General features: G+C 40.7%; 2 protein-coding genes across 4 annotated transcripts in view; both read right to left on the bottom strand.

The window, feature by feature from the left end:
• Positions 1-6,296, bottom strand: part of SEMA4G (semaphorin 4G) — a 28,776-nt gene extending 22,480 nt beyond the window's left edge. For all 3 annotated transcript variants that reach the window (XM_071748440.1, XM_071748436.1, XM_071748439.1), the window contains exon 1: positions 6,219-6,296. In XM_071748440.1, the coding sequence (XP_071604541.1) occupies positions 6,219-6,281 (63 nt within the window). In that variant the 5' untranslated portion in view covers positions 6,282-6,296. The remainder of the gene's footprint in view (positions 1-6,218) is intronic.
• Positions 6,297-9,124: 2,828 nt separating this feature from the next.
• SLF2 (SMC5-SMC6 complex localization factor 2) overlaps positions 9,125-27,796 on the bottom strand; it is a 28,928-nt gene continuing 10,256 nt past the window's right edge. Inside the window, exons 6-20 of the mRNA XM_071748431.1 lie at positions 26,636-26,718; positions 25,583-25,696; positions 25,163-25,330; positions 23,370-23,472; positions 21,643-21,718; positions 20,211-20,352; positions 19,678-19,786; positions 18,958-19,134; positions 18,318-18,415; positions 17,527-17,614; positions 16,964-17,086; positions 16,080-16,157; positions 14,571-14,657; positions 13,097-13,165; positions 9,125-11,937 (exon numbers count right to left, since the gene is read on the bottom strand). Of these exons, the coding sequence (XP_071604532.1) occupies positions 11,905-11,937; positions 13,097-13,165; positions 14,571-14,657; positions 16,080-16,157; positions 16,964-17,086; positions 17,527-17,614; positions 18,318-18,415; positions 18,958-19,134; positions 19,678-19,786; positions 20,211-20,352; positions 21,643-21,718; positions 23,370-23,472; positions 25,163-25,330; positions 25,583-25,696; positions 26,636-26,718 (1,548 nt within the window). The 3' untranslated portion in view covers positions 9,125-11,904. The remainder of the gene's footprint in view (positions 11,938-13,096; positions 13,166-14,570; positions 14,658-16,079; positions 16,158-16,963; positions 17,087-17,526; positions 17,615-18,317; positions 18,416-18,957; positions 19,135-19,677; positions 19,787-20,210; positions 20,353-21,642; positions 21,719-23,369; positions 23,473-25,162; positions 25,331-25,582; positions 25,697-26,635; positions 26,719-27,796) is intronic.

Raw genomic sequence — 27,796 nt, 5'->3', positions numbered from 1 at the left:
CAAGAAAAATGAGATAAAACCCCAGCATGTGGGATTTGCCTTGCCAGCTTCTGCAGTCCTAGGGGCAGCAGGCATCTGACCATTTTAAGCTGCTCTCCAGACTGGTTTGAAAGCCAGCTGGGAGTTACAAAATCACAGCACTCCAGGAGCTGGGGATTTATGAAACCCTCAAAAAGAGTTGTGAAATTCATGCTAAAGCCGCACCAGCCCACGTGGTGCCAAGAGGCATGTTATAATGTCAAAAGCACTGGTGGAAAAACAGGTACTTTTCCCTTTTGACATGAGAAAGCAACTATGAGCAAACCAGCCTTTCTTCAGGCCCCTCCATCCCTTAACCCTGCTGCAGGACCACCACCGTTGCTTTGCCTGCCTCTGCAGAAGAAAATTCCAGTGGGGAAGCACACCAGCCCCACACCACAGGGTTGATCTCACTGCTCCAGTAAGCTGTCACCTCAGTGGTCTCCTCTACCCCCCCCAGGACTAGCCTGCCCAAGCTTCATACCAACAACCTCTGTATGGCACAGAGGAGCAGCAAGAGCCACCGGCAATGCCTGGAGCCTGGTGATGGCACTGAGGTTTCCCAGCAGCTGAGTACACTGTCACCAGGCTTGGCTTTGTTTCTTGAGAGCGTCATGCACTCATCAAGCCAAGCGTGATGCTCCACAGATAAGCCCTGGGGAAAAAAAAAAATTCCAGAGGGCACAGAGCATGAAAGGCTCAGGAGCCTCTTCCCTTCAAGTTATTGAGCAAACTTTCCAAACCACTGTTTCTTTGGGCTGAAAGCCAGCAAGGAAAATTACAATTGCAGAAGAATTTGTCTGAGAAAGTTATAATGAGCTGGAAAAAAGCAGGGGCAACCCCGAAGGCAGCAGAGCAGCAAGCTCCTACTGCAGCCACTCCAGCCCAGGGCTTGGTAGAGATGGGACTTTTCTCTCCAGATCCGTACAGCCGTGTAGCTGCTGCCCCAGCTTCCTGCAAGATCAGATGCGGAATTTCACCCCTCTAAGTGTTTGGCAGTGGAAATTGGGATGTTGTGCCCAAGGCCATTTGTTGATGAAGGTTGCCAAGAGCTGGTAGATTCAGCCATGAAGCCGAGCGTGGTGCCAGAGTGGATTTTCTCAGGAGAGAAGCAGCTGAGTCACAGCAGCCTCCGACCCGTTCCCACAAGCCCGGCTGCAAGAGTCGCGCAGGAGTTCAGGGAGGACAAGGCGCTCACACGGGGAGCCGGCGGGGTTTGGTTTGCTCGACTGCAGACCTCCCCGAGCCAGCGGAAAGCATGTCTCTGGCTCAGGATCTGTCGGCAGCACACCTGCGGGGAAGGGCTGGCAAGACGGCAGAAGGGCAGGCTCCTGACCTGCCTTTCAACCGGGCAGGTCTGCCTTAGGAAGCTCCTCCAGCACCGGGGGGGGAGGGAGGGCGAACGCCAGCAGCCGCTGGGAATCCCGTGGGAGAGGCGAAGGTGGCATTTCAGGACCCAGCGTGGGGTCTCACCCCGGCTCTGAGGCAGAAGCAGGACCAAGGTGGCTGCTTGTGGGAAATGGGCAGAGCAGCAGCTCCAGCCCCAGGAGACGACGTGTGGCTCCAGCTCTGGGTGATGGGGATAGGTTCAGCTGGACATTGGCAGCTCCTCTGCCCATGCCCGCTGCTCCCAGTAAAAGCAGGTGGGATCCAGCCTGGCAGGGGAGCATGGGGGGGGGGCGAGGGGGGGGTGTCTCTCCCTATGTTTTTGTAGCCCCCTGCATTTTCCCCAGCATGGCAGGTCAGCACACACTGCCAACAGCAGCACCACACAGCCCTGGGGATGCACGGCGGCTGGAGCATCACTGCTGTCTTTTAAGAACTATGCTTCTGGGTGACCTAGCCCACACCCTCCAGAGCTAAAGTCAGGAGGGTGTAATGACCCCCAGCAGCCACCCTCTAGGCCAATCCACACCCCCATGGCTTCATCTTTTGTCTGCCTGAGCCCCTGTTCTCAAGCGACCTTTTCCCAGCCCTGCCTGCTCCAGCCTGAAGCTGGGTTTGACTGGTGGGCAGCCTGCCTCTCCTTTCCAAGCACTGAACCCCTAGGGTGCCATCATCTCCACCAAGGAAGAAACAACCTGAGCAGGGCAGTAAATAACCCCTTGCACGGAGGCAGAGCACTGGCAAGCAGAGCCTGGCACATCCATCACTCTCAGTTTTCCTTTGGTTTTGACACTCTGATAGGGGCGAGGAGGTGGGGAAGGAGAGGAGCTTCCAAAATTTATGAGCTTGGATTTAAAAATACATCTCTGAGAAGCACTGCAAAACCCGGAGATGAGAAGGAGAGTGGCTTAAAAGCTGCCTTCAGGAATTAATGCAAAAGCCGTGCCTGCCTCAGAGAGAGGAATCTGAGAGACCAGTGTGGCTGATGTCGCAAACCGTGTCCCTATTGGGATCATTTTGAAAGTCACAGCTCTCCGTGCCGTGCATGATAATAGAAATGAAAGGTAGAGGTAACAAATGACATGTTAAAATCCCTCCAGCCCTATGGTAACATCAACCTTAGAGCAGACAGGATTCAGACAGTAACCTTCAATCTCTTGGAGTTTCTCCTCTACATCCCTGACCTCCCACTGCTCCACACATAGCTGGTCTCCCAGCCCTGTTTGGAAACAGATCCCCTTATGCAAATAAAAGAGCTTGTAGCTGTAAATTTAGCTGAAAATATCTCTACCTCAGGGAACCACATATCAAAAATAAAGCCAAACGAATGTCAGGAAGAACAACCATGATATGCAAGTCCTTGGTCTTTACAGATGGACTCTTCCCCCAACAGGGTGCTGCAGAATGAGCAGCTGAAAAATATTACCCAGTCATTAAAAACATCTAAAAGTAATTTAGCCTGAATGACAAAGATGCTTAAAGAAAGCTATTTGTTTGCTGAGATAAAATTATCTATTTCAAGCTTGCCTTTTGTTGTAGTTTTCTGTTAAAGTCAGAAGGGAGTGAAAAACACTGAATGCCCTGGTGCTGCAGCAGCAGTCTGGTGTGTGGACTATCACCATGAACTGACCTGATCACACTGGTCATTCTCCCACCTTTTCTGCAAGGATGCTCAGAATGCACAGGGAAGGTGTACCCCCTGGCCACTGCCACATCTCTGCTGAGCTACAGTGCTTTTTGGGATGATGGCTTTGCCATGGAAACATCTCCCTCCTATCAGATCTATCAGCACGTGTCCCAGAAGCATCCCAGTATTTATTACATGATGATTTTTTGGTTCCCTGTAATGGAGGCCAGAAATTTACTCTTCCCATATGTTTTGGGGTGTTTTTTTGTTTGTTTGTTTGTTTTTTTTGTTATTAAAAACAAACAAACACAAAACAACAAACTTCTGGGTTAACCCAACAAAAGCATCACATAAGCCCAAGGCTCCTTGTAAATCTCATAAGGAGATATCTTGTGGGCTTTTTAGATACACACAGCATTTCAAATGCCCAGTGTTAAATATTTTAGGTGGAACATAACTCTTCTAAGTGTAGCCAACCTTGCTCTGAAGCTTAAAGTCAGTGAAATTTCTCTGGAGCTTTTGGGAATCGATTTTCTTCTTGCTGGTACCCATCTCCCTGTGCCGTTCAGCTGAGTTAATGTATTCCAAAGCTTGATTTTTTTTCCATCTGTCTATGTAATCAGATTTTGGGAAGCTGTGGTGAGATGCCTTACAAGCAGTTTTTGTCCTCAGGTGTTTCCTGAGCCCACTGCATCCATCAGATCCTGGTGCTTTACACATCTATATACAAATGGTATGCTCAAGACTCAGCTGAATTCCTTTGGTTCATGTTCCTGCATATCCATACAGCTAATTTACCTTTAAAAAAAAAAAAAAAAAAAAAAAAGACAAGAAGAGGGAGCTATTAAGAAGGACAGTGTCAAGGCCAACAGAATGCTGGAGGGCTGTGTTAATGAGCTGTGTGGTTGCTGCCCTCCAAGTGCCCAGGCTGGCTGGAGCCAGGAGCTGCTGCCCCAGCAGGGCTGACTCAGTCCTTCGTCAGGCAGAAGCAGGCTGTGGATTCCTGCACCCCTCTTTTGGCTACCCTACCCCCTAAGCCCCAGGGTCTGTGGTTAATCCCACTTAGTCCAGCCTCCTGCAACAGTGTCTTCTCCTGAGCGGGCTCCTGCATGTGCTGAGATCAGGCCAACCCCCCTGCCCAGCTCCAGCTGCACCCCTGGGCCCTGGGGAGAAGGTGAAATAACATTGTGAAACAGGTGAAACATTGATAAATCCATCTGCCCTTGCATCTCACATGAAGGCCTCTCTCTTCGCCTCCTGCAGTGGGACAAACACACTGCCTCCCCCTCTGCCTGCGCCAGCAATGTCACCAAGCTGCTGCCTCACAAGGACACTTCCAAGGCAAGGGAGCAGGGATTTGCAAGACACCCATCATGATCGTTTATTCTTGTCATTTCTGACCCACAGGGTAAAAAGAACATCAGAGCACTTCAGGCACAAAACAACAAGCTTTGTAGGTCATATTGGTGTGTAAAGTACCATTAGGAACCACAGCACAAAGCATGAATAATACTCCTTTTATTCCACCGTGTACCTCAACGCCCTTTAAATAAACGCAAATTGTTATTTATGGATGGGATTTGTATGAGATGTCTGCTCAGGGACATGGGGCTGAAGCCGATACAGAGCAATAACTGTGCTCTCTCCCTTATATGCAGGACAGAGCAACCACAGCACTATCTGAGAGGCTTAGTGTTAGTCCAAGGCATCCAAGGCAAACAAAGAGCAGAGAGATCACTGTAAATCTTCCTTGCACAGATTTATCTCTATCCACTAAACCAGAGCTGCAAAACACACGTTATTCCATGCTACCCTCCCTCTCTGCAAAGGGCAGCAGGGCAGGAAAAAATTCAGAAGGACTCCAGGCCTCGAAAAGGACCTTCAAGAGCAGATCGCATCATTTCTAAAAAGCAGCAAGCAGTCAACCTCGACGGCTTTCCTTAAATCCTTTCAGCACATAATGACCTCGATTGCCAAAAATTATCAGATAATGCCACGGCAGATGCACCGGGATGCGCAGTGAGTCACCTCCCTCCCCAGCACGTTGAACTCCCTTTTGTCTGCGCGGTGGCAGAGGCCACGCTCCCAGCTGGAGCAGGGTGAGGTTGCCCCCGTGAGGTAAACCCGACACAGCAGCCAGAGAGGGAAAAACGCCGAGTTCTGGTCTGAAGGTACTAAGTAGGAAAGATTAAACATATATATATATATATATATATATATATAAAATCTCTTCATATCCTTTTATTTTTACTTCTCCCTAGCAACAAACATCTCTGGATGGTGTGGGAGGAAGACCAGGTTTGGCATGTGGTTGGTTGGGTGCTACTGTGTTCAGCTCCTGAACCACACAACTTGTTTTCCTAGTCTCCCTTCCTGCTTCATTAGAAAGATTTTAAAAAAACCCTTTTTTTAAAAAGTGCCACTGGGTTTTCCTCTGTCATCAATGAGACATTTGATCCCATACACCTCACTCAGCTCCTTCTGAGCAAAGGCTGGCAGCACCTCCAACTGCAACTTCTGCCTCAGGAGCAGAAGGGGAGACACAATCACAGACACAACAGACAGTTTGGAAACTGTGAGACAGCACCACATGAAATCCTTCAGCCACTCATATAAACCACAAAGGCAGCCTACATGCTGGACCAAAATCCCAACATCTTGCAGGGTGTACAGGAGCAGGACAGATGCCTGGAGTACCTCCCAGGCACATGCTCCACTCTCCAGGGATCAGCAGCCTGAAGCTTTCTCAGCCAGGGATGGCTGCTTTGATTTCAAAGACCCCGACAGATATTTCTGCCATGAAACACTCTTTGAACCTTTATGCATCCACAACATCCTGAGGCAAGCAGATCTGCAGCTCCCCTCTTTTTGCTTGCTTTGAGCTTTCCTGCTAATAAAAGAACCACAGAATCTGAAGCCAGATTACAGAGTGCCATTTATACTTCTATTTACCCTTTTTTAGGCCATTTGACTGTCGAGCAGTCCATCTGACTTTCCAACACCACAGCTGTTTCTGAGCTAGAGAGACACAGGTGACTTAAGGCCACTGCAATTTATTCCATGTCTGTACACACACATGCACATTTCCTCCCATAGGGCTAAAGCTGCGATATAAGCCATTCCTAGAGCTGCTTTACAAGAGGTCACAGTTTAAATTCCCCATTTGAGATGTACCCAGGGTACTCACTGCTCCTGCATCAGGGTCCTCGTGGGTCCCACTGCCTTGCTCAGCTGGAGAACATCCCTCCATCCCCAGCACCGAGCCCCTGCTGCAGCACCCCAGCTCCCCGTCAGCTCCAAACTGGAAGCGTCATCTCCAAAATGACTGTCGCTTGGCTCCTGCCAGACTCTTAATTAAGAGGAGGGCTGACACAGTTTCTCAGCAAACAGCGTTCGTGTACTGCCGGGAGAAACAGAATGAGGGCAAGAGAAAAATAGGCTAATAATAATAAGATAAAATCAACTGGAAGGAAAAACACATTGTGCTGTGCAAACTTTACTGTAACAATGCTGTAACCCAAAATACTGAAAAAAACCCCATAAATTAGGTTAGCACACAGGGGAGACAGGCAGCTCTCCACAAGCCAATGGTGTGAAGAGCTGATATACAGCCCACCTGCCAGGCCTTTCCCCACACCTGGGTTAGGGCAAGGGGGACAAGCTCAGTTTCCATCATTCAGATGAATGTGTCTGGGAGCCCAAACGATGTCAGAAGGGCTCACAGCAACCCTGCATGATTTATGCTGCCTTTATGAAAGCTTGCAGTGTGAATAAAGCATGAAACTTAATGCCTAGCTATCCTCTCCCCACTGCTAAGCCTGGCAGCTTTTAGCTATTATTTTTATTCCAACCACAGCCTGGTGGGTCAGCCCAGAGAGGAAGGGGACCCCCTGCTCCTGCCTGCGGTCTGAGAGACAGGACTTTCATCTCCAAGCAGGCTTGGAGAACAGAAAGCCAGAGACCCAGAGGCAAAGCCACAGAGCCTGCAAGCTGAGCCCCAGCTCACAGCACTCCCAACTCGGGTGAATGATGCTTGCCCAGTAGCACAAAACCACCAAAAAATCAATTTACCCTTTCTGCTTTTCTCTGCAAGAGGGAAGGCGCATGGCTTACCAGGGTTCAGGAAGCTGCAGCGGTGAATGCAAAGACAAAGGGAAGCACTGGGAGAAGGGTGTGTGGGAATGGCCCCGTATCCTGTAGCCATCTGCCCTCCCCTCCCCACCACACAGGCCAAACCCGCCTTGGGAAGCTTTGGGTCTCCCCTCAGGCTGATGGTAAAAAGACGCCTTGATGACAGCGAGGGGAACAATTCCAGTTTCCATCCCCTCCCCTATGACACTTCCCTGTATGGAACTAGGAGGCAGCAGGGAAGCTGGAGATGAAAAACTAGCAGCAGCAGCAGCTCACCATGCAGACGGGGGAAGAACATAAAAGAATAAAACACATCTAAATGCTGCTTAAAAGTAACCTGAAAATGCAGCTTAACCAGCAGCCTGGAAGTACGGGGACTACCTTTCAGCACTCAAACCAAAATACCATAACGGGAAGATGCGACTGTTTTTCCTCTGTCACCACTCAGCCCTATGTTTGATATCAGATAAAATATTCCCTTCCAAATTCCCTACTGCAAAGGCAAGGAAGTGCTGGGTGAACAAAGCAGGAGCCAGGCAAAACTAAAAGCACCTTCACACGGAGAAGCCCTTCAAGGAATTTACTTTCTCTAGAATCCTTCCTCCCATTGGCAGCCCACAGCGTTCCGCAGCTCTGAAAGCCCTTTTCAACACTAGATAAGAAGGGGCCCCACCAGAAAAGCTGGCAAAACATCCACAAGGCAAAACTTCAAGGTATTTCACAGCCTGGGGGGAAGATGGGAAAACGGCAATTTGAGCGTCATTAAGAGCATTCTGATAACTTAAACCACAAGGAATTATCTAAATCCACTAATGATTGTCTGACCGATCTAGGCAGCTCCTTTGGAGCTCCAAGGACAGATCCCACAGCAGCTGCCACAGCTCCTACAACTTCATCAAGACTCAGCTCTCCAGGCTGGCTCACACACAATGCCCAGCCAGACCTGAGTCTTTTCTCTTTCTTGGGATGCTGCAACAAGCAGATACATGTCAGAAACTGCCCACCTGGCACAGTGGGGTGTTCCCACCAAAGAATCTTGGGCAAGAAGTTTCTCAAGAGCTCATAAACCCAAGGAACAAGTCCCCAGAGGAAGTAGGAGGGTTATTTCCAGCAGCACCCTTTCTGATTCACCCCCTCCAGTGGGAAAAGAAAGTGGCACAAACACTAAAAACCAGTGGAAGAAAAACCAAACAAAATCAAAACACAAGCTCAAGCCACAGGATGCTATACATACAGCTGGTCCTGGGAAAGCAGAAAAAAAAACCCATAACAGATTAGTGCTGACACCAAGGGTTGAAACGTTCCTGCTCATGATGGGGTCAGAAGAATCTCTGTAACCCTGCTGCCTAGAAGCTCTCGTCTGAATTTCCAAGAGACAGCATAGTCCCAGTCCCAGACGCCATGCCCAGCACCCACCCATGGGGCAGGACACCCAAGAGCCAGAGCAGGCTGCTGATAGATGTTAAGCATAGGCACCTTTGATGGAGACAGACCTGGCTTGTTTGGGCTCAATTGACATGCAGTATCCATCCCTCATTATTTTAAAAAGTTCCTTTTTCCACACTGAAATGCTACCTTTCAAGTCCTGTATCACATGACAGTCTCACCATCTGCTCCACCAGTAAAAACAGCACACTTCACATGTTTGTTCAAGTCACCTCCTTTTCCCAAAGATCCCATCAGCTCAACTATCAGCTTTGAGGACTTTGGAGAGTTCCTGTAGCCATCACATCAATGACATACGTGTCCTACTGACCTTCAAGCCAGACCTACCTGCAAGTCATTAATCACTTCTGAAATCCCCATCCATTACCATGCTTCACAACACCAACAATGAGAATATGAGATGTGCAAAGAGTTTTGCTGGCTGAAAGAAGCACTCTCTCTTTTTTTAAAATTTTTTTTAAGCCATACAGAGGTTTGTCAGAACCTAAACAAAAAAATTCAAAAGAGCCACAAGTGTGTATTTTATAGTCAGCCTTTAATTTTTTCTCTGTGACTACTGCAATAAAGTGCAACTAATTTAACATGAAATGAGATAACATGGCTCGTAATACAACCAACATAATATCAAAAGATAAACCTCAGTGCAAAATGCTTATCTGAAGACAACCAAAGCAGGTAAGACTTTTACTCTGCAAACAGCTTTTTCCAATGCATGTAACTTCTGGCTGGGAGCCCATAAATGAGTCGGCAAGAAACCAGCAGGTTTGCAATTTCACTTCCAGGAGCCCTGGAGCAGAGCTCAGCTCAGCAGTCCCTTGTGAAGAGCCGGCAGTGACGCTTTGGGATCATCTCTGTAAGGATACTGATGAGCTCCAGTTCAGCCTATGTCTAGACTTAAGCAACTGGGGAATTACTACTCAGCTACAAAACATATGGAAGAGTCCAGACAAAGCAGGAGGGGGAGAGAGGAGGAAAACGCCAGAATGTACACACAGGCATTAAGCATGAAAACACAGGACTGGCTGAGCTAAGAATGACTTCAAGGCCTTCTCCATTTATAGTAAGCTAATCAGCTGTGAACTCCAGAACTACAACGTGTGTTGAAAGACCAAAATAGGACCCACAGCCATTGTGGTTCTTTTGTGAAACAAAGCTGTGGAATGCCCATTTTTGTTCAAGGACATTTAATTAGAAAAGCATGTCTGGTTTTATTTTTATATTGTTCTATTTAATAAAAGTAAATATCAAAGTGGTTATTTAATCTGGAAAAACCCCTCAGCAGTTTGAATGTGCTTTGAACTGCAGTACAAAAGCTGTTCATCTAAACCCCTCCCCTTTCCTTCTCCAAAATATACAGGACAGGAACTTCAACTTTACAAGGTAAGAAAATATATACACATTACATACAGTAAACATATTCTGCAATGTTTTTTAAATTTTATACAACGTTAGTGAGAAAAAATATAAACATTAATAAAATTACATACAATATATTAAACCAAGTAAGCAACTGCTACCAGAGGGAAGGCTGATACACTATCCAAGACAGGCAGAGCAAACCATGGTGTTGCCATGCCTATATAACAACATTAACTATTTTTTTTTTTTTTTTTGAGTCTAATGCAGTTCTATTGCCAAAGATACCCTTTGAGGTAGATTCTTCCAATTCTTAAATAACATGTTGAGATTAAAAACAGGGCTTCCCCACCCAACCCCTCCAAAACAATGCCACAAGCATAACTTTTGTTTGAACAAGGATGAGCTGATTATCCTGTGGACAGAGATGCTGCAGTCTTAGGCTAACTCTCTAACACTTGTAATGAAGGACAAAACATTTAATATGAATTTGCAAATAGAACACCTTCCCTATAAGACACATGTCCATTCTTTAGCAGTTCCTTTACATGTAATACACATACTTAAAAATGAAGGTTAGTTGGGGCTTTTTGAGACTTATTTTACATTCTCATCTTGGAAAGTTGTAGGGAATTTATCATACCAGACAGGGTAATCTACAAAAATTAAAAGAAAACAGTTTTAAAAAATGCATGTTGATAATATTAAAAACCTCTGTTGTTAAGAGAACCTTTGTTGGTGCTTCTACACAATACCTAACTTTCTCTTCATATATACATACATCCTACAAACAAACCAAATACAAATTTACAGCGTAAAATTTAAACAATAGCATTTGCAGAGAACACAAAAAAAGGAGATGCTGTCTTCCTCTGGTTATTTCACACCAGCTGCTGAGGCTTTGCACACACACTGCGTGTGCAGCAAGACTTCACACAAAGGAACACAGACCTCATGTAGGTTTTGGCTCTTACACATGTGGGCAAAATGCTCACCTTCTCGCATCTCCATCGAGATGGTATTTTAGGATTATTTTCTCCATTTAGAGAAAGTGCCAAAGCCAGGTAACAAATAGAGATATGCTTGTTTCCTAAAGAGTAGTACAACAATAATACTGGTATAATACAATCTCCTTTATAACTTGTTCTTATAAAAACACTTCCTGTGAATTCACATTCACTGCATAAATAAACTGATGCCAGTGGATGAGGAAGTTAAAATGAATCATTGTAATGACAAATTCCATTTTGTTAGTTGATAAAACACCATCACAGAGCAAAGAAGCATCCACTTAACCTGTTTGGGCACAGCCACTCTTAAACTGTTTCCGTGCTTAAGTGAACACAGAAGCAATCACTTGGTCACATGGAACTGCTGTATTTTGTATTTTTTAGTGACGTTGGATGATACCAATTCCACTTTGCAGGTTAACACGTGCAGGCAATTATGTTATTCAGCCCAGTTCTGAACCACTTCCTCACCTGCTCACAACAGGGTAGGTCAGGTCTAATACCATTTCTGAACTCACATTCCATGTCACCAGGCAGTTCTTTCCCAGCCATCCTAAAACAATGCTTGGAGGTGTGTGCTGGCAAGATGATGAATACAGTTTTCAAATGTCTTGTGATTAACAATGGACATGAAAAGCTTCCCTCTGCTTTCAACATGCTAAAATATTTCTAGCCAATTCAGACAGGGTTGTAGAAACAGCTGTTATTTTTTTCAGTTTACCCAACTTAATATTTCAGAAGTATTTAAAGTAAAGCAATGCTTAGCAAATTAGATCCTTGGCTTTCTAGTATTTGTCTGACTCAAGCTCAGGTTCTATCTCAGGTGACAGATTTCTTTCTGTTCCGACCAAGCTGAAGCTCCATGTATTCTACATTTTCCTTGGTTTCAAGAGTTTTTCTGTTACTTTTCCTGAACTAGGTAAGATTTAATTAATCTGGCTCCCAGAAGTCATGCAGTTTTCCCTAAAGAAGTAAAAAAGTGTAAAAACAAAAACAAGTTAGAAAACCAATGATGGAAGTGTACAGTAGGCAAGTACTTAGCTTAAGATTTTTACAATGTGTAGCAAAAGTCCCTAGATTTTTATTTGGGAACAGTCGCCAGTTTCAGCAAATGTGAATCAAACCCAAATTATCTCTGAAAAAACAACTCAGAGAGCTGCACCATCAACTTTGAACAACTGCGAAGTAGCTTCTGCAACCATGTGTTACCAGTTCCCTTCCCCTTCTATACTGAGGAATGTTACACATTACAAATTTTGTCTTTCTTGCACATTGCTGGAAGAGATTAACAGTCTTTACAGACAGATGGTTGATTACACAATTTTTAACTGAAACCAATACTAACCATGTATGTATAATTTGAATTTTATGTAAGTCATACACTATAATACCAGAAAGCTAAGCTTTCTCAAGATGGGTAGTTTTATATTCCACAACAGGACTGGTTTCCACAACAAACATTTGGTTTGATCAGATTACACAAAAAACCTTACAAACCTAGACTGGAAGCTCTGCGTATCAGTAGAAATTATCAGCCTATTCCACCCAGGACAGCTAAGGCATCATGAAGGCAAATATTAATAAGAGACTAGTCATGACATCATTTGCTACTGCATACTTTTACAGAGCATGAAAGGCTTTTCCTAACCATTGAAGGAAATTTGACACATTCAAAGGGGGAGGAGTTATCAAGAGATGTTAAACACATGTGGACAGAGCCCTGGACTCAAGTAGTGTTGAAGTCACACACTGCCAGACCACAGCAGGAGGTGCATCACTGCATTCCTGCCCCAGTATCCTCCTTGACACATCTGCTAATAACTATAACCAGAGACAGGCCCTGTGACTTGATTCTGTACTAGTATTTTAGTGTATAAGCCAAGCCACTTACAAAAGCAGAAGTTTTAAGGATAAAGATTAAATCTTGGTTTTATCAAAGTCAGTAAAGTAAGAACTGTATTTAATCTATTCTAATACATCTAAGTGTATTCCACAGCCAGGCCATTAAAGAAGGGAAAAAGAAAAAAAAGTCTCTTTACAAGAACGTGCTATTGTCAAACACTAAAAAATGAGTTAAATGTACCCTGAAATACAAAAAGAGAAAAAGTTTCAGTTACAGTACCTGAGTAGGCCGAGTGGTTTGTATCATATCTTGCCATTTGCCATAGATCCTAGCAACTATATCTTTTACCTGCAAATTCAGATGGATTACTGTAGGCATTTATGTTAAAAAAGCCAAGATCATAACCCCCCTCCCTCCCACCTCCCAAATCTGTGAAACCCTGGATAATCATCACTTGAGGAAAAAATGAAACTTAGGAGGGAAAAATTTTATAGCTTGCACAAAGAATCAAATCACCATCTCAACTCCAAGCAGATCCCCATAATTTGGGACTCAGAATTGAAAGTCATGTACTCCACACAAACACATTACAGGCACATGACTCCCCACATTAAGTGTCTGGAAGCAGCATGCAAGCCTCTGGCCTCCAAACACCCACCTCATCCTTCAGGTGAGTTTGGTTTATTACACAAGTCTGATTGTACCTAGAAAAGGAGCCTGCAACAACAATCACAAAGCCAACTTTGCAGCACTGTCTGCTTCCGAAATTAATTCCTTATACATAAAGCTGTGCTTTTCCATAACTAATCACAAACAGGAGTTCAAAGCCATTAAGAACTGAGATTTGCTTCATATGCTATGTTAAAACTCAGCACAGTGGTATCCCCTAGAAGTAACTGTACTGTAACACAAATTAAATTATGGGAAAAAAAGAGACTAAGATTTTCCACTCTTGGCACAAGGGCAATAGAAACAAAAGTGAAAATGACATGAGATCACTTTCAAAAATCCAAGGCAGGATTGATTAATTTGTTAGAAGTACTCTACAAATCTGGCTTAATAAAAAAAAAACAAAAAACAAAAGAAACCTTCTTGAGAAGCAAGGATTCACACAACTCTGAAAGTCTGCTTTAATGAGGAAGCTGAGGCTTTTCAAAACTGAGGTCGGTTACATTATCACTGATCTGATTTGGCTTGCTATGACAGCATGCAAAGTATGAAAGTCACCAAATTAGGATTATCATTAGCAAGGCCCACAGCACAAAGCCAAGGGAAGGCAACTATACAAGCTTGATGATACATCACATACACTGTTGGCTTAAATCCACATTTTTTACTAACTCATTAACATGAAAATAAAAGACATACAAACAAGAAAGGCTGGTTTTTTTCAGTCCTCTGTATTTTGCCCTGCATGTAGCCTCTGCTATTAAACATAGTCAGCTATCAGTGACTGCCAGGAAAAGAAACAGAGCAGCTCTGCTGGTCTAGAAGTTGAGATGCCAGGCTAAAAGGAACACAAGCTCACATCTGATAGTTAGTAGTCTTGCTGTTAGCAAAAAGAGTATTTTCAGTGCACTAAAAGAGGCATGTGTTTATTCTGTACATGCAAAGACACAATGCAGACACAGAAACCAAGAAAAGAAAAAAACAAACAAGAAACTCTCTGACATTTCCAGGGCTGGTATGAGGGAACGCTACACATCAAGAACACACACAAAAAAAACCCAAAACGGTAACTTATGTGCCTTACCTTAGTTCGATAAAACAGTCTTGCATCTTCCCTAATATCACATTTTATGTGCTTATCTAAGGCACCACAAAGCTTCAGTAAGTGTTGCTAAATAAAGACAAAAATATACAGCAATTTAAATTTGTCATGTCAAAACTTAAAGCTTTCTTCAATTATTTAAATTTTAAAATTATATACTTAAGTTTGAATTTTTTTCAGAAATATAAACTAAGGAAGGAGAATAGAAAGAAAACAAGATCACAAGTTCCTCTAATCAGTTGCTGGTATGCACCCAGCAAACCATGTCTGAGAGTTTTAAAAAATAGTTTCAAACTACAGCAGAGCTATACATCACAAATTTTCAAGCTCTTATTAGCTTATTTGCAAATCCTTTCTGTCCCCAAAGTAGCAAGTACAGTGATGTGTTCAGATTTTTTACCAAAAAAGGTCTGAAGTTGCAATACATAAAAATAATAATTTCAGTGATAATGACTGAGGTAACTTTTCTTTTGTATGAACTGGCTGAGCAGGCAAAACATGTCTGCTGTACCTTCATTTATCTCTAGATTTCTGATTACTTATAACATTTGCTGATTACAGTTGCCACAACTTACCCCCTCTAATGGGAAGAGGAGGAAAAACGTAAGTTACACTGATTTTCTACAAAGTCTACCCTGCACAATATTCAGCCACACCCCTTCTTGCCACTTGATGGCTAACAGGTCAGAGCATGAACAGACTCTTCATTAAGAACAGAGAAAGAAAAACTTTCCAGAAATCTTCAGTACGGTAGTTGTTAAAAAAACATCTCCAAAGATCATCACAATATAATTGGAACTATTTTTTTTGCAGAGACACTGAAACTGAGACACTTAAACCTCAAAATGTAACCAAACAGTACTGCTTTGCCTCTCTCAGTTGACATTTTTCTTAACAGCCAACAGTGATTTGACAGAGCAGAAGGTGTACACAAACACCTTACAGCGAGCAGCTCACAGCAAATGATGACAGAAATCTTAATAGTATTATTGAAAGGCTAAGATGAAAGTACTACTAAAGAGATACTCACATCACATGGTGTAAAGAACTATCACCCCAGAGATCAGAAGAAATACAGTCCTAACTCCAGCCCACAGAATCAGACCAAGTTCGAACATATTTTACTGGATATTTTTTAGTGGTTTTCTTCTAGACTGAAAAAATTTCAACCATACTTCAAATGCTCGTGTGATTATTAGAATATTCTTAGAATTTTTATGTTGAGGTAATCAGTTATTTTCTCAGAAAGAGTAACAAAATAAATGTCTTACTGATGAGAGGCTAATGGTTTGTAGTACTTCTATTTGTAGAAATGGAAAAGAGGTTTCTTCCACTGCAATAAGTGCAGAGAAAGGTCTTCTGCATTTACTTTGCCTGAGAAACAGTTTCCGTCGGTGCTAATATCCACTGGTGATCATCTCTCATACATACATTTATGTCTTATCAAACCAGACCAATAGCCTTACAAAATCTAAAGATCTGGTTACTTACCCTTTGATTAGAATTTACAGTGTCAAAGAAACTAGCTTCACTGACTAGATGCAGAAGGGTGTATACCAAGTAGTATGCCTGGAAAGAAATCAGCAGAGCTTTAGCAGTCAACGCACAATCATAACTCTTCGCATCTAAATATATCCCTGTCTTTGTTTTCTGGAATGATTCTTTCAACAGCCAGATCAATGGACAAATATGTCTACCATTTGCCTAAATAACTGACTTGAAACAGTACATTCATCCATTAGAAATACTTTAAAACACTGCTTTAGTGTTTAAAAAACTTTTGGTAGTTTTAATTACTGAAAATTAAATTCAGCTGTCGGCTTTATATTCCCATTATCTACATCCAGATAAAAACACTTGCTAAGAGATTCCATTATAGACTCAAATAATCAAACTAATATTCCTTTATTTTTCTGGATGGATGAAAATACTAAATCTTTCTCATATTTGCTTAGGAGAAAAGATTAATAAAAGATTTATAAATCTCCTTCTGAAGCCTGCAGGTGAAGGTCTGGCTCAGTATCAGTTTCCACTGATTACATCAGAAGGGAGGGAGGCCAGTCTTCTCATTACAAAAGACAGGACTCAGACATCCATATGCCTTAGCCCTGCAGAAAATCAGATGAAAATCAGATGAAACAACCTATACAACTTCTTCCATCACATGCTGCTTCTTTCCTTCCTTCATGGCTATAATAAAAACTGAACATGAATATTTTAATTACAGAGACGAAATGCAACAGAAGAGTGTATGCACAGTTCCATGCAGAGAATTGTCCTCAGTTAACAAAAATAAAAAGAAACCCTCTCAAAATTGCAGAAGATGCATAAAAAGACAAATGCAAAAAAAAAAAAAGCACTGATCAGCTATATACCTTCTGCTCCAGTTCTGTATGAAGCTGGTCTTCATCCACATTTTGCTGCTCTAGTCCTTGACTCATCTTCCTTACTAGATTAGAAGGCTTCATGTACACAAGAAACTGAAGCAGAAGAGACATCTACAGATACAAACATTAACAAATAGCATAGGTTTACTGGCAATAGAGCAGTGGAAAGTAAGTGTCACTACAGTATTATTTGTCCACTTTGACAAAAACATAAAAGTGATCTTTAATTAAAATGTCAGTCTTCATGCTTTGGGTAATTTTTGCTTATTCACAAACTGAAGTGTTTGTACATTGCCTCAAAAAAGATGAGCACTACAAAAACAAGAGTGACTCCCCATGAACACAAAGGGAAGGCTGGAAGAAGTGTTGACCTCTTTATATACTAATGTACAAAACATGCATGTACAAAAATACTGACCTAAAAGTTAATAATTGGTCATTTTTCAGAAGTCTTCAAAATAGCCTTGCACTATTTAAACATGAACCACAATCACATACACTTCATTTATAAACTTTGCAAATTATACACAGAGAACAAATATATGCAGTACCTGCTTGTCATTGTCATCAGGTATTTCTATATGGTTTTTATTAAGAAGTTTTGCAATTACCACTAGGCTAAGACGTCTTCTTACTTCCCTGAAAAACAATTAGAAAAAAAAATTCTTTTCCAGAGAATTTCTTAAATCCACTGTGTTTATACAAAGTATAAGGCTACGCATGGCTTTCCTAAGGATAAATTGCCTACAACTATTAAACTAGATTTTCTGAACACAGGTGCTATTAAATTAGCAAAGAGATTAGTGAAATAGAAAGCAACCTTTTCTCACTGCAGCTTTTCTTCTCTACAAGGAAACACTGCTAGATACTTACCTCCAAACCTGAAATTGACAACCCAATTAATTCTCCTCACTCAGATACATTATAATTTCAAAAATACAAAACTCTCTAACAGATTCTACACTTAAACCCAGACATGAATCACTCAAAGAAACTTCAATTTTTGGTCATATAGACAAGAATTAGAGTAGGTGATAGATGTCAGAATCTGAAGCTGCATAGTCTTTCTTTACTATAAGGTACCAGAAAGTCTGCAGTCCAGAAAACTACACTTAAAATATAAAATAACCCTTTTTCACAACAGAGGTGATCAAGATACTATACACAAGAATTAACTATAAATATGTAACAGAAGAAAACTCAAGTTAACTATTTTTGAAGTGCCATGTAACTGCACCTATTGCCTTTAACAGACTTTGCACTTATACAAATAAAACTAGCTGCTAAAGATACAAATAAATCTGTTAATGATCCTACATATTTCTGATGTTACAGTCATTACCTTCCACGTATTATCCAGCCAGGCACCAGCTGAACCAGCCACAGGAGATTATGGTGATGACTGGAGAGTTCACTCATTGCCAGGCAAAGCTCAGGCATCTTTAAAAGAACAACAAAAAAATCCCCATACTCAAGAACGCATCCAATGGACGTTTGTTTTATTTGCAAAGGAGTATACATCCACTCCCTAGAAACATACACAGCATAAATGATTAATCTGATCTAACATGATGTGCATAAATGTAATTTGGCATTGTACCTGTAGTTAGGTCTGCTAAATACTACTTTAAAGCAGGGTATCTGAGACCAGTTTGTTTTTCATGACATTTTATCAGCTTAATGCAATCATATCTTCATTCTTTCAGAGAGCCAGATTAGACACACTGCTATTTAAGTAAATACAAGATTGAACTTCAGTAAAACAGTTCCCTTGCAGAAGGGGACAGGCAAGCATAATGTTATGCAACAAAAAGCCACTCAGTATACCCTCCTCAGTCCCCCACAAATCCAAAGCTCCCAGTTTGTACACTACATTTTCAAGCAGTATTTTTCCAAATATCAAGAGAAAAATGAAAACTTCATAGGTTTCCTGAAAATTAAGCTACAGTTTCATAAATCTACAAGGTTATTTATGAAGTTACCTTTGTATCCCAGTCTTCTATGCTTATGAGAAGCTTTATGAAAAGGCACTGAAAATCTATCAAAGGAATTTGCTTTAACTTTTTCTCCAAGCTTATTTTAAATAGCAACAGAAGCAGCAGCAGTATTTCCTGATCAGTATATCCACTTTGAATTACTGTTGTGCAGAAACCTAGAAACTTTAAAGGAAATAAAAAGCATTAAAATCTGAAATTAATTTACGTTATCTGAAACTGATTTACCTTACTTTAAAGTATGATGAGAACTTAAGTTTTCCACCCCCGCATTAAAATACACATTAAATGATACATTGTTGTTGCAACACTTGTGTACTAACATCTCCCCTTCTCCCAGTAACTGCTCTTTTATTTATTTATTTATTTACACCTGAAGGCTCATTTTCTAAAAAATGTCAACATTCCCTGGACATGACAGTAGGAGAAAGATCACTGCACAAATAATCCTCATCTGAATGAATGACAGACTGGCAGACTCTATATTCAAGTAACAAACAAACCAAGAGATTTTTCCTCAGTTCTTCTCACATATAGTCTCTGCTGAATGTGGAGCTGAAACTCCATGACAGCATGTAATCTGGGGCATGTCTAGACTGGGACACCAAGGTTTTTGCTTAAAAAACCCCCAAAAAACAAAAAAAACCAACAAACCCCCACCACTAATGGCCAAAAAAATCTCTTCCATACTAGCTTGAGTTTTCTCACCTTAATCACATTAATTAAATTGTTTTCTGGTAAACTGGAGAATGCTGTACAGGCAGAGGTTAGGTCTTCTCTTGGCTGTTGTTTAATCACTGTTTCTTGCATCTGACTTCTAATAAAAGAGACACTAATCTGAGCAATAAATCAACAAATTAGAAGCCCACAGAGGCTTACTTGCATTAACCTGAAGAAAAAAATAAAATCCCTATGTATTTCACAATGCATTTACATCAAAAGAATCCTCAGTTACAGAGCACACAAACCCATCTAAACTTGTAACCAATCACTTAAAATTTTGCCTAGCTATTCAGGGAGCAATTCTTGTTAACCTCCATTGGGAAGGTGCAGGGCAAAGGACAATGTTCTGATTTGCTAAACAAAGCCTGCTGGGCAAGGATTTTAAGTTCTGGCTTATTAACACAATTAAAACCTAAGTTCTAAGAATCAAAAGAGTATGTCTTGATGGAAGGGAGAGGAAATAAAGAACCTTCTGAGCCTCTGGATATAAGCAATAAAAGCAAAAGGAAAACACTTACAAAATATCACATTCGTTGAAGTTGGGCTGAAGATGCTGTAATGGAAAGAGAGATCTGAATGCAACACCCATATTGACAAAAACAGCTGACACATCAGCTAGTGAAGGAATCCATGGTTTAGAATGTTCATCACTGATGGAAGCTACAAGTAAAAGACATTACAGATTAGTTTTAAATTTAGTTCTCAGCATTATTCCCTTTTAAGGAAACATAAGCTCATCAGTCTGCATCAATTCCACCATCTCTCATCTCAGAAGAGTCAGTGCATCAAACAATATGCTTATTTTCAGAGCCATGAGAAGAAAAAAAAGTAGTCTAACAGTATTTTACACTAGACAAACATCTTGCCTATGTAACAGGTGAATTACTTTGAAGTCCCACCAGTTTTCCCCTCACAGCTCAATTTCATCACAACCAGGAGAAGCAAGGAGACAAGATTTACTTTTAAAGAGAATCCTTAAGCTACTGTTCTGGATATAGGTAAAGGGGCGTTACAATGGGACTGGACATGGAGCTAAGATTTGAAACCAGGTAACTGTTCCAGCCTTAATTCTTTGAATCTCTTCCAGCCTTAATACTTTGAATTTTCATTGATCAGCCTGAAATTAATTTCTGAATTAATTCTGAAATTTCTGAATTAATTCAGAAACTTAATGCCAAACCACAAAATAAAGGAAGCAATATTCTTTTTTGTATCAGTTCACAGTTCTATTTCAAACGAGGTTCAAAATATATGGTATACTTTAGACAAACCTCAGCAAGTACTTCAAGAGAACTGCATTATATAAAAAATGTCACTAACTAATTCATGCCTGCCAGTTGACTTCTGGTAGCTCTGAATAAAGTGAAGACATGGGGAACCCACAAAGGAACGTGCCATGGGGAAGTCTTTGAGAGTACAGATAAAGGAGGGCAAAGCACACTAAATACAAGCAGCAGTATGGGCTGAAGAAGATCCCTGAACATGTTTCAGTGCAAGTGTATGATTCTTTCAACTTTTGCCATTTATCTGGAAAGTTATGCAGTGGTACATGCTGGCTATGAATACATAAAAACCCTCTTGCAGTCCTTAAGCTATGAAATTAATGTCTGCAGCTCCTAAAGCAAATATGGAGAATAAACTTTTGAGCAGACTGGGCTTCTTCTACTCATGAAGTAACAGAAGTGAGTTTAAAAGGCTTTTTACTGAATGCACTGCTTTGCAAATACAACATGCCAGGACCACATCCTGTGGTACAGCTTGCACACACTCAGTGAAGACCAACTCCTAACATTTGTGCATTACGTAAGTAACAGAAGAACCCAAATCCATGCCAGAATCATGGAACAGTGCCAGTAACATTTACTTCACCCCCAGCACCTTTCTATATTTCTTAACAGAAGGGAAGTGCCTTTATTCAGGTGGCCAGCTTTTCATCGTTCAAATACTCACCATTTTTTAGTGTTATCTCCATCAATTTATCTAAAATCTGGGTGGACACACAATAGTCAGGATGAACAGACATCACCTGTGGAGAGAAAAGAAACTACGCATCAAACACAAGGTTGCATGATGGAATCAGTTTTATTTTAATTAAAAAAATAAACCAACTCTTTAGTAAAACAAAATGAGAAATAGTAACAGAAAAAAAAGAAACCCCAAAGCCTTTAAAGCAAGGCATAGGGTACAGAATACTGTGAGTATTAATTACTTCAAGCAGTGCACAGCTTATATGAATAGTTTAATTATTTGCAAAAGCAAAATGCTCCATGTTGAATCTGTTGGTTCATAAGAAGGTACTGTGGGTTAAGAGAATGGAAAGTATCACATATCCCTTTGCATCTGTGACCAAAGTGAAATCCTTGATCAGAAGCAGGGGAAAACCAGAGTTAACTACAACCTTTTCCAGACATGGAAAAAGTTGAGCATATGCAACATCAAAGAATCAGAGAATTATCAGAGTTGGAAGGGACTTCTAGAGATCATCTAGTCCAACTCTCCCACTAAAGCAGGATCCCCTAAAGCACATTACACAGGACTGCATCCAGGTGGGTTTTTAGTATCTTCAGCGAAGGGGACTCCAACAGCCTCGCTGGGAAGCCTGTTGCATAGTGCCTTACGCAACATTAAACCAAAACAATGAATTCTTAGTTTCACAGAGAACTCTTAACTACAAAAACATGCCTACAAAGTACAGTTCAGGTTTCCTGGAGCACATCATTAACCCAGCAAAAATATAATCTTTTTCTCCCCTAAGAGCTGGACCTTTTCCTGATGTGTAAGTGAGCTGAATCGACTCATGCTTCTTCCTTACCAGAGAACACCAGGGCTCACAGAAAGGGTGGAAGTCAATTTTAGTAGCTGTAGGGAAGCACATGGAAGAGCAAAATGTTTCCCTTTTGGCAAGAACAGAAACCAGTCAACAGACCAAGGCTGCAACTTTACAGGTGATCCAGCTTTCTTTTTGGTTTCAGGAGCAGTTAGAATGTGGGAAATAATAACCACACTGGAGATTGGAAAGGTGGATTTTTGTAACGAACAATGAGTAAAAAAAAATGTAAATTCCTGGGGATTAAGGCACTGACACAGTCATCTCAAAAGCAGATGGCCACAATTCATCTGAGAATGGCTCCACACTTTCCTGACCCACAGTGCACATCAACTTTTTCCGAATTGAATTTACCTGATAGCATGGGGGATCTTACGATTTACAAAGCGATATATGTAGAAACAATACTTTTGCACACTGCAACAAGTTTGGATTAGGGTTTTTTGCTGTTTTTTTATGGTAGAAGGAAATAAGATTAACATTTGTTTGTGATTTAGTCCACACTATTACCTCCTGAAACCTCTTCTCACCTGGCATGTACTGTGCCCTTTTCAACTGCACTAACACGTAAGAGGGACAGGGATGAGCATCTTTGCAGTCACTCAAGTGTGGAGAAAAGTTATCCCTACAGCTTTACCCCTAGTGACAACCTAAGTATTCCAGACTGAAGAGTAAATGAGAACCCAGGATAAAAGATTTTTTGATTTGGATTTACCTAATTGGATTTTGATTTTGATTTACCTAATGTAACAGACTGACATACTTGTTCTGATTATTCCTGCTACAACTGGCTTGCAGGAAGAATATTACACCTGGACAGAGTATAACTGCATGAACAGTGTAGTCTTACCTGGAAAAGCCACTTTAGAATTGGTACAGGACAAAAGATACAATTGTAAGCAGAACTGAGAAAACCACTGATAACTAAAGAAAGCTGCTGTGTAACACCGGAACTGTAAGACAAAGATGGGGGTGGGGAAACAGAAGAAAAATTAATTAGTGGTTGAATCAGCAGTTTCACAAGAACTTCACCACTATTCAGATTGTCATCAACAGCAAACAAAGATCTGAACATCCAAACCTGATGTTGTTCTTATGCTCTTAGGTATATGAAATACTATAGTAATTAAATCTTATTAGTTATCAAGAACAAATGTCTTTTTCTCCAAAATGCTGTACTACATAATTTGGAAATATTTGTATTATTAGATAATAACAGCTTCAAACAAACACTGATTTACACTATTGTACTATGAACCATTATGCCTGTCTACACAGACAGGCTGTTATGCACAAAGAGACCAGTGAATAAGATTTTTTTTCACATCCAATAACCTTTATCAACACTTTTAGAAGAGAAAAAAAGTTTGTTTTATTTAAAAAGTAATCTTTTAATTAAAGAATTCGAAGGCAAACTAAAGCAATTAAAATATGACAGTCCGGATGTCAGGTTATCATAAGCAGCAAAATTAATGGTATCTGGTTTCCCCACGTACTCTTCTTTAGGTTGTTCTCAGTATCTACTGTAACAAATAGTTCTGTTGAGAGGTCTGTCTTCTCCCTATAACTTCTACCTGTCTGACAGAGCAAACGGCTAGGAAGGCATCCATTGCCAACTGCACAGCCAGAACATGCCAGCTGTGCCAAGTGGGAAGAGTGCATAAGCAATTAAATCATAATTGCCTTTCATAAGGGATGATTCGTTTAATTCCTGTTCCTCCAGTCACTGATCTACAAGATACTTCTGAAGTTTATATCTTTGTGATCTTCAAAACATATTAAAGAACTGGCCTGAAGCCAAATGAGTATAATCACAAACATCACTTCCTCAAGAGATGAAGACAAGTGGCTCTCCTCTTCTTCACACCTATAATAGCACATACACATGTACACAAGATCTTTTAAGATAAAAAAAAAATTCTCTCAGTTTCACTGATGGAAGTTTGGAATAAAATGCCAACTGAAATAACAAGGTTTTCAGGATTTGCACTTGGGATACCAGGCAAAAGTTTGTCTGGCCATTTGTAGCCTAGCAGACTCATAAATATAGAATCCAAACCCCTGTGTTACAGAACAGTTGTGTATATACACAGAGACACACTGCTAGCTTAGTGACTGAATCTAACAGATGTCACAGACTTTCTGCAACCCCCACTAGGTGGAAGTTAAGTCATAGGCCTATCCAGGATGAAAACATGTACAAATCTTTCAGCAGACATCATGCAACGTTAGTAGGTCATATATCAGTTGACCAGAGAGGTTTTCTTTCTGCCTTGGGCTAGTTAAGCTTTTTTTCATTGTAACATTTCACTTCTGTATTTATCTTCCACAAATTTAGTCAGGTTATCAATGATAACCCAACATGGTAAAAATATAGAAGACGTCAGAACACCTCTTTTTTTCCCTTGTGTCTCATTTAAAATGTTGTTGAAGAATTCCATGAGGAAAGGAGAGAGCTTCAAGTAGCTGTTCTCTGTTCTGTAAAGCTAATCTGGAAAGAGAATTCCAGGCAAAGGGGGTGAGTCTTGCCTACTTAGTAAGACAAAGCTCAGTTGAATGCAAAGATACTAATTTTTATAAAAATTGCTAAAACTGAAAAAAATTGTACAAGTAAACACAACAGCATGAAGAAAATACTCTTACCTAAGAAGGAGCTTTTCTATAGGATTTTGGGGGATGAAGTGAAAATTCCTAACATCAAAGTTATGTTCATTAAAGATTCTTCCAGAGGTTGATAAATCAAATATATCTTCTCCAGGGTGGTAGTCAGGTATGGCATGACCTATCACTGAAAATCTCTTGAGAAACTCCCTGTAAAATTAAAAATTGCTTTCATTAATTTAAACACTGAGAGGCTAATTGCTGGTTGAGACAGTTATTTTCAGATGATGAACACACTACCCTTATATGAAAGCTGAACTGTTAAAATACAGTAGTGTTCAAGAAAAACCACCCAGTCCCAAAAGATTATAAAAACGGTTTACATTAAACATACTAACAACAGATGGAAAGAGAAATGAAAAGAGAGATGAGACTGGAAAAACAAAGGATTTAATTCATGACCTGTGCTCTTCTGAGAGATTCTCATCTCCACTGCTATTCTCATCTTCTCCATCCGAACAATCTGTTTCCCTTCCTTGTATGTCCTCCTGTAACTGCTTTTCCAGTTCATCTACCCTGAAATGACAGTAACAGCAGAACATACCAACATTTAGTACTTACAAAAGAAGGCAACAAAATTTGAGCTCTTAATGTGAACCCAGAAGTCAGTAGCCAACTACACATGGCCAAAGCATGTGAGACATTGCATCTGTGTAAAAAACAGGTACCTTCCTATTCCAAGATACAAAGCGGATGTTTACCAAAATCCAGTGAATTTCCAGTGGCACAATCTTCTGATAAAATTTTTTGTAATTGCACAAAACTTTGAATCTTCTGGATGGCTTGGGGTTTTTTAAAGTCTTTTACTAGTAAGTTGTTAAATTGTATTAGTTGTAGAAATACTCACTACTCCATAGTAGTCTGCCAGCCCAGAGTTACAAGACTCAGATTCTTCAACCAAAACAATAAATCACCCATATATATATGGGTGATATATATATATATATCCCTGTCACCACCACTTACCATTAGTACACATAGCACATTACACTTTGTACCCAAAAGATCTCTTGCAAGACTCATTAGTTCAGTTCACTGAACTGCATAACTACCCAGATACCAACAGTCCACACAATGTTGGGGAAACCAAAACTGAGCTACAAATGCCTCTGAAGAAACTGGTACAGTCAGGCTACATAAATACTTCTATTTCCTGCCTGATCAGCAGCTGCTAGCTGGCTCAGTGACCTATAATGAAGCCATCACTAAATTTAGTGTGGGTCTTGAGGGGTAAACAGATGCATCACAAAATCACTCATTACTTCTTGGAATAAGCCTGTCATTCAGTTTTTACTATTAACCTGCACTCAGGTCCAGTCAGATGTACATTGGTGGCATCAGCAAGCAAACCTTAGATTGCTGCTACCAAAACTCCATCAGTTTCAAGGAGACAAGGTAAATCTAAGCTCCTGCAACTCCATCCCAAATTTTTCAGAGAAGCTTTAATAAACAAACCTTTTAGATTCTTCTTTCTCCTTTAAGAGATGTTCTAAGCTGTTCACATATGACACCTGGCTAATGACAGGAGGCTTAGAAAGCTGCAAATGAAATAGTAAGAAATTAAAAAAATATCAGAAGTGATCAATTCATTCAGTACTAAACAATAAACATCAAAATAGAAATCTCTTCCAGCTTTAATGGTATTTTATCTGAGGATAAAAATCCAAAGGAGTCCCTGAAAAACAGGATAATTCACAGCTTAGGTTTCTCAGTTCCTTGACAATTTTATATAGTGGCCAAATCTCTCTGTGATTAATTTTGAAGTAACAGCTTCCCAATGGATCTGAACAGCAAAGCAAGTCTCTTCTTCTCTCCCTGGGACTGACCTTCAGCTAATGGTCCCAAAGAGCATCACAAGTCTTCTACCTCACAGCTTCATCATCATCATTCACTCAGTCCTTGGGAAACCCCATTCATATGTCTGAGACAAGAAACTCCAAAAATGATTCAGTACCTCTTTGCTACTTTCAGGACTCCCTACCCGGCAAAGAACCAGTGTTTGCTAAATCACCTCCAAAATCATCAGACAAAACAAAGCTTCCAATCAAAAACCTACTGCAATCCCAAATTAAGAAGCTAATAAATACAATGAAAGAAACAAAACAAAACAAACACACACACACAAAGAAAGTCTTCACCTCTAGCAAAATTAATTTATCAGTAGCTGGTGTTTTATTCAGCTAGTGGCAGACAACACAAATTTTAAATCTTTTATGGCCATGATTCAGTTCTTTGGACAACCAGTGCCCTTCTGACACCATCATCTTACATTGCAAGCCTGTGAGCTCCTTCATTTTAGGAGAATACAATGCAATAAAAGCTTGTCATCTCACTGGGGATTTTCTATTACCCAAAGGTAATGGAATTTAGTTTAAGAAGCTAATGTCTACCTGTTAATAAAAAGCCAATTAATAGAGCATTAATTTTTGTTATTCAGAGATATCTTTCTTATGTAATAAGCAGCATTGTGTGGGAAAGCTGAAGACCTCCCACCTTATCTTTTATCTCTTTAATATGTCTGAAAAAACTGTTGAACAACATGAGGAATGAAGACTTCATTCCAATGTGCACATATACTGCTTTTTACAAGCCAAGAGAAGAACACTGCTATATGTA

This window comes from Heliangelus exortis, chromosome 7 (genome assembly GCF_036169615.1).
Source record: "Heliangelus exortis chromosome 7, bHelExo1.hap1, whole genome shotgun sequence".
Taxonomy (NCBI): domain Eukaryota; kingdom Metazoa; phylum Chordata; class Aves; order Apodiformes; family Trochilidae; genus Heliangelus; species Heliangelus exortis.
Note: the sequence above shows the minus strand (reverse complement) of the source record. Positions and strands in the feature narration are given on the sequence as shown.